This window comes from Rhinolophus sinicus, linkage group LG18, assembly GCF_036562045.2.
Source record: "Rhinolophus sinicus isolate RSC01 linkage group LG18, ASM3656204v1, whole genome shotgun sequence".
NCBI classification, from domain to species: domain Eukaryota; kingdom Metazoa; phylum Chordata; class Mammalia; order Chiroptera; family Rhinolophidae; genus Rhinolophus; species Rhinolophus sinicus.
In genome coordinates this window covers 13,165,548-13,175,849 of record NC_133767.1, presented here as the reverse complement: position 1 = coordinate 13,175,849, position 10,302 = coordinate 13,165,548, and the positions used below count along the sequence as shown (strand labels likewise).

Here is a 10,302-nt window from a genome sequence, read left to right as displayed (position 1 = left end):
GTTCCGCCAACACACCATGTTATAAAACAGGTGTTTTCGATTTCCTTGGCAGAAATCTAAATCTTTGCTTCTAAAAAGCAAACTCTGGGCTTCTTCAGTCCTCTGTAAATAGTGAGCAGTCAGTTTTTTACCCAAGATCCCCAAAATGGTGTGGAACTTGCAAATTCTGTTCTATGCTATTTATTTCAAGTTAAATGGCCAATAGTCAAGTTTTTTTTCTTTCCCTCTAATATTTTCCTGAAATACTGGAGATGTACAGATATATAATAAAGGTGGTTAAAAAATGACCTAACATTATACAGAATAAAAAATGTATGATTAACAGGAAACAACTCGACTTTGTGTTAAAGTTACATGACCCATTTCTGTTACATTGGCGGGTAACACAGGACACCAACATAATTTGTGTTTTATGCTGATCTTTCTGAAGGCACCACGTATTGTGAACTTTGCCTCTCTTCCCTGATGGTCTTTGTTAACACGTGGACACAAGTCCATACGAACACTTGAATAATGTAAAAAGTCTCCATTATAAGCACACACTAGAGAATAACTTAAATGTCCAAACACATAACTCAAATTTACAAAAAGAAGGGGAGAGGGAGAGAAGGGAAGATGTATGTTACCTTGTTGGTCACTTGCTCACTACCGTCTACTCTCACCATTTAAATGCACAATGTCCCACTTCACCACCTGGATTCTTTGTTCTTTCCTGGCAAAAGAAGGGGGAGGCCAAGAAGTTAGATCATTTGGGTTTGCGGCATGCTGTTTTCTGGCTGTGTAGTTGGAAATCAGGGACAATGGGCTGAACTTAGGAAAGCTCCTCAGTGGCTCTGAACCTGATTTTTCCAATCTGTTGGGAAAAAACACCTCTGCCTACCTACTTTGATAAGGCATCATGAGGACAATAGGGGTTCCAGGTGTTTTAGATTTCGTTGGTAGAAATGTATCATATAATGAGAAACCACTTTACATGTAGAGGCATATATGCATACGTGAGAAGTGAATTTAGTGGCTAAAAAGTTGCTTTCTTTAAATCAATAAGGAGTCAATTAATAAAGTTGCTGTAGTTTTATCTATATTCCTGAAGTTAGGGAATGAGGATGGCATGGCACTGAAACCTACTTGGCAGGTCAAAGATGATGGTGGCATGGGGCTGGGGGCATACGTGTCCTTGGAGAAGAATGGCCATCCATGACACATAGAGACAGAAAAGGGCAGAGCTGGTCCTTGGCTGGAAGATTCCAAGGCCAGTTCTAGAGACCACAGAGGCTGGGGAGCTGGGAAGAACGAGAGATGGCAGTCCTAAGAAGGAAGGCGTGGTGAGCCGCTGAGGCCCGACTTGAGCACGAGGATGTGTGTCTACCCACGCCCACAGGAGTCCAAGCAGAACGAGCATGTCAACCTCACTCTCCTTTCCCATTCTGCTCTTTCCCAGAATCACATGGACAAGTTCCAACAGTTCCTCTTTTTTGATACCATTCCTTACCCTCCCAACCTACAGGGCAAGAGTTTTTGTTTGTTCGGAAGATCAAGGTCAGAGGAAGATGGAAAGAAGAGTAACTCTGTCAAAAGACTGCTGGAAGCCTGGCTGTCTTACCTCATGGCTGGCACAGGGTGGAGATGGGATCAGCAGAGACTTCCAACCAGCATGCTTCTCTCCGAGAGCAGGACACGCTTTCCTGGGTGGTGTTATTCCTGAAGGGCGCCCACCAGCCAAATCAGTCCAAGGCAGTGCCTTGTCCTGCTCTGAGACCATTGTGCTAGGACCCCAATCACCATGAGGAGAGGACTGTTTTAAAAATAAAACGTCTGATCTTATGAGTAGTATGCGGAGTGGCACCTGTCTAGTTGAGGGTCCAACACAATATTGCTGTAGCTGTTTTTTCTGAACATTTCTCATCTGTTGCTTTTTTGAGAGACTAAACAATCCATAAGACCATAAACATGAAAATAATTTCTAATGGGTTATAGAAGACACTAAGGAGTCAGTGTTTTAAAACATCAGTAAGGAGAGGGATGTCACTATATAACCACAAGTATCTCAAACTTCCCTGCAGTTTACTAGTGGAATTCATAACAGTAAAGTCATCATTAAAAGCAGTGTCCAATCACATCTGTCCCTCAAATAGTCTCAAGTATCACGGTAAATTTAACAACCTAAATAAAGGGAACTTTGGCATTATTTGGCATAGTAGTTACCAGTAAATACTGGATAAATATTACTTATCTGTTGGGAAGAGTTTGACTAACTTTATATATTGAAAAGCTCGTTGAGTGGTTCTTCAAATATATTAGATAACTCAGATGTAAAACTCTAAAACAGAATTTTGGTTGGAGAAGTATAAATAAACAGCATTAACATGTTTAATCAAGTTCCCAATGGAGAGCCCAGAAATGCTTGGAAACCGGGGTCTGCAGATAGTTACAACTGAAAATCATCATTTGTCTAGTTATTGCAGATCAAGGGTATTTTATTTGGATCCAGGAACTCCTGAAATTGTGTGCGGCATTAAGAGGGTTTATTTTTATGTGCATTTTCTTCTAGAGAAAGGAGCCACAACTTTCATCAAATTATCAAAGGCTTTGTGAGCCAGAAAAAGGTTAAGAATTGCTGCTGTTGGTGACAGATAGCAGGAGGCAGTAAGATTGCTCAATACATCATTGCTTAATTCACTTCTCCTTCTGACTTTCAGGCCCAGCAGGAATATGAGAATTCCCCAAGCTTAAATTACTCTAATACATAGTAACAACTCTCTGGAGTCATGTTATTTAAAAAAAAAAAAAAAAAAACTTTTACAAAAGAACCATATAAAAATAGACGCTCGGGAGATTTTAAACTTACACGTATATGGCGTGCAAGTGTGTACTTTTCCTTAATCACTTCCTGTCACTTATCTCTTTCCCCAGTTAGCTTCCCTTTCCTGGAACTTGGGATCTATTCCAGGTGGCCAGGATAGATTCCCACAGCAGAACAAAGTAACCACGTGTGAAAGAGATTTTACACGAAAGAGAAACCAAAAATAGTAAGTTCTGAGGCTGGTGTCAAGATTAGATGTTGCCTTTCAGGGCTGTTTGAGAAATTCTCTAAGTTCCTGGGTGCCCTTTCTAGCCGAGAGACCCACGTTCTCATCAGACCTTCCATGCAGCAAAGACCGCCATTCCCTAACATCTGGAAAGGTCCCTAGGGATGCCTGCAGCACAGCCAGGGGAGGAAAGAATACCCTCATCAAGGAATAGTGTCCTCACTGGCATCAGGTCCCAGCAGAGAATCACCTCGAAGCTCCATCGCTGTGAGCTGATGAGCAAGGATGGATGGGCCCACACCTTTATCTCCCTTCTCTGAGTCTACAAGATGACCTGAGTGTTGATTGCTCAGAAATACTGGACCCACCAGGAAAAATCCTTTCTTGGAAAAGGCTCTCAACACCAGCAGATCCAGTTTGGCTCCAACTCTGGAGGTGCTGTGAAAACCTAGGGTATGTATAAAGGCCATGTTGTGTTTCTGGGAAGAGGCTCTGTGACTTCAAACAGATTCTGAAATGGCTTTGTGACTTACTTCCCTGTGATACGGGCATCCCCAGAAACTCTGCAAGGGAGAAGCTACGTGGCACATCTTTTCAGGAAATCGACTTCATTTTCTCAGTCAATTCCTCTCTTAAGATATTGCAGAAAAAACTACTTAGAAGACCTAACAGGGATGTTGACGCAAGCAAAACTAGTCCTGCAACCTGCTTTTTCTTTTTTTTTAAGTTCCATGTAAACATAAATACTTCTCCTCCAAAGTTAACTATAGCAAATATGTCCATAAAAACCCCCAAAACACATACACATATAGGGTTTTTTTTGTTTTGTTTTGTTTTTTAGTTGCCTTGTTTTCAAAGTCATGACGTGAAAGAAAAGTCAATCTTCCTATTTCAGCCACAAATTGCAGGAAACGAGGGGTGCCCCAATCTCTGAAGCGGTACTTATCTTTTCAATGAGGAAATACCAGGCATCAAATATTTAGATTTTAGAATATTTTAATGTCCATTTCTTCAGTGGATGCATTTTGAAATTATTAGAATTAACAATTTAAAAAGAGTAGAGCAAGCAAAGGAAAGCTGGAAAATGCAAACAGTTGGTTCTTGCTAAATCAATTTCAGATTCTAGACATGATGTGATTTTCTGAACCAACCAACCAAAAAATGCTTACCTCAAAACTCCAAAAATGCAAACGCAGATGGATCTTTGGAAACTACAAATTATTACAGCCCACGTAACGGGAAGCATGAGGCCCTCTGGCTCTCGATGTCATGTGCAAATGTGCAGGTGTCATCTCCACGAGTGAAGTCAGTGTTAATGGAGTCGTGTGCACGTGTTGCATAATCTGTGTGACTCTTCAAGCTACTTAAGGGTTTCATAACTGATGCTCTACATTTGTTTGCATTGAATAAAATTATGTGCTTGTTTATACATATATATAATTTGATCTGACCTGGGGCCAAGAAAATAGCAATTGCAACTCAAAGCAACTATTTACACACATTCAATTCTGAAGTATTGCTTCCTGCCCTAAGTTCAGAAGAGGTATTGCCACTCTGAAGAATGCATCCATCATGTTGGTAGCGCTTGAACCTGCTGCTTAGAAACCCATCTGTCCTCCGCAACTAGCTGTTCAATGCCAACAGGGTGAGACGCACTGCATTTCCATTGCAGAGATTCTGTGGTTCCGCGTTGAGGTATACTTCAGAGTGGGGAACTGGGAAGGACCAGCGAGCACATCTGGACTGGTTACTTAGGAAGGTTCAGGGCGTTTCTTAAAGACAATTTTGAACTCTGGGTGAGCCGCCCATTAAAGGCTCCAGTTTGCACAATGCTGAACCAGACCATCAGATGGCATGATTCTCTCCCTGTGGTTTGCAGCTTCTCGGGTTCCCAGGGTCAGGAATCATAAACACCTTTGTAGGAGGGGAAGGAAAAAGAAGAGTTTGGCAGGAAGGAAGTGTGTGCAGAGATGAACTTTGTTGAGCACGTTTTGAACGGAACAGCAGAGACGCCGGTAACTCATGGGCAACTGCCCAGCCCCTTAGGTGCCACCAAAGCTACAGAGCCTGGAGCAAGAAGGCAAAGGGACAGGGCGACACTCCAACACACATCTTAATACTGATGGAAGAAACCCCGAACGCACCCACAGTCCTACAGACCAAGAGGGCATCAGGTAGAGTTTTCAAGAAAAAATAAAAATAAAAATTCTGCAGTATTTTCTAAGAATACATTCTTTAGAAGCAAGAGGTATTGTCACAACCATCCTTTCTCCGGCATTGGAAGAACAACAAAGTGACAGTAGAACCTGAAGGAATATCTTAGTTACTGAGAATGCTCTCAATTCCCCAGGGTGTTGAGATCCTGGCTATGGCAGCACAGCGAGGTGCTCGTCCCATGCACGTCCCCTGGAAAGATGGCTGATCAGAATCAATATTTCATGATGCTGGAAATGGCAGATTCTGTACATATTTGGGCAGGAGGAGTGATAACGGGACTTAACGCAGATGTGAAAGTTACACAGATTTATCAGTGAAAAACAAATGCACAGGGCACGTCGGTGAAGACCTTAAACAGAGAAGGAGCTAGTCCGCAAATTATCCCATGAGCTGTATATCAGCGTCACCTTAAAAATAACTGGGACTATGGCAGGGCAACTCTAGCCTGAGTTCAGTTCTACATCAACTTCAGACTCCACGTGGCAAAATGTAATTATAAGCAGGATTGGCAATGAAGGGCACAGAAGTGAGTTTCCTAGGTTTTCTATACGGCCCATGGTTCAACACCTTATTTGCATCCAGACAGTTCTGTCCCCACATACAGTGCAAAAACTCCATTTAAAGAGGGCTGGCATTCGCTCACCTGGTCCAGTCCTGTCAGAAATAGGCCCTGTGCAGGGCAAGAATGGGAAGGACGGAGAAACTTCTTGACTGTGTCAAGGCCGAGACAGCGCCGGCACTGCTTGCCACCCTGAGCTCTGCCCAGGCCTCCTGCTTCACACCCAGCAGGGTTCGGATGCCAACCCTGCAGTGGCACGCGGGGCAGAAGGAGCGGCGTTCGGTTTAAAAACGGTGGCAGAGGGCTTCTCTGACCCAGAGCACTGGCCGTGTCCGTTGGGGTCCTGCTTGGCCCCCAAAGTGGCTAAAGCACTAACAGACATGTTCCCATCCTCTGCTGTGGGCCCTCTGCTTCCCCCCCACGCCCCCCAGAGCCTATTTCCCTTCACCAGAATGACCCAGCTCCCCCCACCCCCTTCCTGAAACACACGTTTCCTGATTAATAAATAAATAAATAAATGCAACCCTCAGACGTTTATTTTCATTTCCCTCTCAGACGAGTCAGACTCAAAGCCAAACACCTCGCTCCCAGCTGGAAGACCCCTTGGCACAGGGGCAGACTGAGAACAGCTTTTAAATCCCTGAGGCCTGGGTTCACAAGCTTAGTTACTGGTTAGCATTTGGAATCCTGGCCTGTGTGTGGACACGTGGGGCGTGGGGCACCCACAGCCCACAAGGGCCCCGATGCTCTGGAAGGCGCAGGGAGGGAGGGGCGCCGGGCCGTCCTGGCTGACCGCTGACCGCTGTTCTCAGTCCACACCCCGCCCTTGACACCCTCTCTCAGGGAGTTACTGGCACTTGATCTCAGATTCATAAAGCAAGTGTGTGTGCGTGTATGTGTTTACATAGAAAGGTCAGGTCATTGGAAAACTCTACTATGTATATAGAAAAAAACAAACCTCAAAAACATTGTATTAGCGAAAAAAAGTGTCTTGTGAGAAAAAGCAATAAAAATGATATCTTAACCACAGTTTTTGTTTTCAAAGTCCAACGACACCCGATGCCATGATCTCCACCTGCGGCCTCTGTCCCTAGACTCCAAAGCCATGGCCAGCCCCTGAAGGCACTTGTTCTCCACGCTGCTAAACGGTTACACCAAGGGGAGAGGGTTCCAGGGGGGAGAAGAAGGAAAGCAATGGATGAAAATGAACCCTGAATAACTGTGATCCACACAGAAGTTAGGGCTGCAATGACCACATGACACCACATCCAGGGACGGAAACTGTGGCGCCTGGAACGCATAACAGCCAAATACAAATATTATTGTGTTTCGAGGAACAGAGCACCGCGGGCAGCATTCGGGCGCTGCGTCACATACTCTTTGAGACATTGAGCTTGGTGAGTTCATTGGCTTCTTCCATCCCCATTTCTTCACAGTCGCTTTTCTCTATGGCTTTGCCAAATCGACACCGTTCTTCAGCTTTGACAGGCTCTTTCCAGAGTCTCTTTGAAGACACGTGAGTGTCCTTGGCCTGTGCATTGTTCTCAGAACCCAGAGATGTCTTGTCCGCGTTCTGGGCAGAAGGCACCAGGTTGGCAATCTCGTCCGTGGGAGACCGTCCGATGCTGCCGTCCACCTGGACCCGGATGTCCGGGGAGATGGACAGCTGGTGCTGCGGCACGACCCCGTTGTCCGTGCACTTCGGGTATAGGTAGGTCTTCATCTGCCCTTTGCCCTTGACGTTCACCGTGCCCCTGTAGTCGAAGTCGTAGCCCATCTTGCTGAGGACGCGGTAGCTCTCCTCACTCACCTGGATGCGACACTCCACGCCCGTGGTGTCCATCCTGCTGGCGATGTTGACGGTGTCCCCCCAGATGTCGTACAGCAGCTTGGTGGTGCCGATGACCCCCGCCGTCAGCGGCCCGTGGTTGAAGCCGACGCGGAGCTTGAAGTTGAACCACAGCATGTTGTTGTTGAAATCGTCCACCACACGCATCATCTCCTTGGCGAACTCGAACAGGAGCTGCAGGTGCTCCTGTGGGTGGCTGCCGTCCTGGCACTGGGTGGCGTTCAGCCCCGACGCAGCCATGTACGTGGCGCCAATGGTCTTGATCTTCTCGATGCTGCTGTAGTCTGGCTTGCTCAGGAGCTCGTCAAAGTCCCCGATCAGCTCGTTGAGGACCCGGTAGCACTCCTTGCCGCCCTCGTAGTTCTCCTCATAGAACTCGCTGAAGTTGACAATGCTGGCGAAGATGACGCCCCCACTGTCATGGTTCTTGGAGTAGGTCTGCGACACCTTCAGCTGCTCGGCCACGTGGTAGGGGATGATGTTCCTCAGCAGCCAGTCGGCCTGGTCCCGCATACTCTGGATCTTGGTGCGGTGCAGGTCCGCCTCCACGTCCCCGTGGTAGTGAAGGCGGTAGCTGACCTCAAACTCTCGGTTCAGGAACCAGACCAACAACAGCAGGAGAAAGAAGACAAGAACCACCTCCTGGCCAATCAGGCTGGCTGGTTTCTTGCTGTCCTGCAGCAGGGAACTATTGCAGGGGTGCCCCTCGGAACTGAAGAGGAAAGAGAAGAGAAAGGACCGACCTTCTTAAATGCATCTTTTAAAGAAAAGGTTGCTCAGTACTTCCAGGTTCTGAGACAGCCCAGCTAACCAGCATCCTGCACAAAGTTTTGTTGAGCTCAAACCTTCAACAACCTGCAGCCGCACAGCAACCTGTTTCTGTTTAGTTGGCTGGCTGAAGATGTGGAGAGATAAAGACTAACTGCTGTAACTGATTTCTTTAATAAGTGCTTTGTAATTGCTTTATTTTTCAGAAGTTTGGCTCCTTGATTTAAAAAATTATGTATATTTTCTTTTTTCCCAATTTTGTATTTTGAAAAAACTCAAACCCATAGAGAAGTTAAGAGACTGCAGCAAAACAAACATTCATACATCCTTCTCCTGGATTCAACATTGTTAACATTTGTTTCTCTGTCAACACACACACACACACACACACACACACACACACACACACTCATCATCCCTGCATGCACCACACGTGCACACACATTTTTGCTGAGCATTCTGAAAGCTGCAGACATTGTGACACTTCAATCCTGAATCTCTCAGTACATATCGCCTACAAATAAGGACATCTCCCTACATAACCCAAGATTATCATACCCGAGAAATTTAACAGTCTCTGGTATACTTACCTTTTAGATTCTGAATTCAACTTTAGTTTTAAAAGATGTGTAATTTTACAAAGAATTTTTCTAAGTTCTCTACTTTCTACCTGTATAAATGTTTGGCAAAATAGCATTTCCCCCAGTCTGGGTTAGTTCTGTTTTGTCAAAGTTATTTAAGACAATTTTAACATTTTTTAAAAGAATATAAAATGTGTACCTTTAGGAGTAACACACTGTCAGAATCTCAACCAGTCAACCAGTATAAACAATGGAAACTTCGTGTCTTTCCTCCAAGGTAACCAACACGTCATTTTCTTGACGTTGTGCATTATTCTAATACATGGATGTACAGTAACAACCAGTCTCCCCCGGGCCATAGGCTGTGTCCTTTCACTACTGGGAACAATGTTGCAGCAATAGTTCTGCACAGAATCACTGGGCATAGGAACGAGTCTGTCTGTGGGATACACTTCTGGAAGTGCAATTGCTGAGTCATTTAAAACACTGCACATTTGCAATTCCACTAGAAATTTCCAAATTGCCCTTCCAAGGGCTGAACTCATTTCTATTCCCGAGCCAAGCGTGCTTTCAGGGGTTGTTCTCTGGTTCCACAGAGCTGAGGGGAGACAGCTGTGACTGGAAGACTGAAGATTAGCACAAGGAACACATCGTCTTCTAAAGTTTGTTTTTTAAATATAAATTTTTTTCATTTAAAAATACTATATACTCATCATACAAAATTTAGAGAAAAAAGTAGAAAGGAAAAAGAAGATTCACCTGTCGTCCTACCATCCAGAGTCAATCACTGTTAATGTTTGTTGAAGTTCCTTCTCGTCTTTCTTTTATTTGTTCACAACACTATGATTGTTCTGTTCATGTAAGTTTTGTACCTGATGTATTTCTAAAGTACACAGAGTGGGCTACTAGGTTTTATAGAACAATGGGCTGGGTCACCATATAAACACAATTATATATAAAACGGGTAGGTCCTCAGTTTAGATAGCTCCATGGCACGAAAAGCTGAGTTCTTTAATCAAAGTGTTTATGAGTTTCACTGTTTCCTGTAACCTAAGGAAATTAAAAAATAATGAAATTGACCCTCTATAAAGGTGTCACAAAATCCCTGGCCTTGGAATGATGACACTTGGGCTCTGTCCTGGCTGGCCCACTGCAGGGTCCTAGAACCTTGGGCAAATCATGTCCTTTCCAGATCTCAGTTTCCTAACATGTAAACTGAAGACGGGCTGGGGCTGGAATATAGCTGTGCAGAAAGCAGTAAACATAGCAGGCCTGAGGCTGTCATCTGTAGAAAAACCTGCT

At 44.8% G+C, this 10,302-nt stretch overlaps 1 protein-coding gene across 5 annotated transcripts in view; it reads right to left on the bottom strand.

Annotated features, from left to right (window-relative positions):
• Window positions 1–4,004: 4,004 nt before the first annotated feature.
• Window positions 4,005–10,302, bottom strand: part of ADCY9 (adenylate cyclase 9) — a 163,547-nt gene continuing 157,249 nt past the window's right edge. For all 5 annotated transcript variants that reach the window (XM_074322811.1, XM_074322812.1, XM_019715465.2 and 2 more), the window contains one exon: window positions 4,005–8,363. In XM_074322811.1, coding sequence (XP_074178912.1) covers window positions 7,172–8,363 — 1,192 coding nt within the window. In that variant the 3' untranslated portion in view covers window positions 4,005–7,171. The remainder of the gene's footprint in view (window positions 8,364–10,302) is intronic.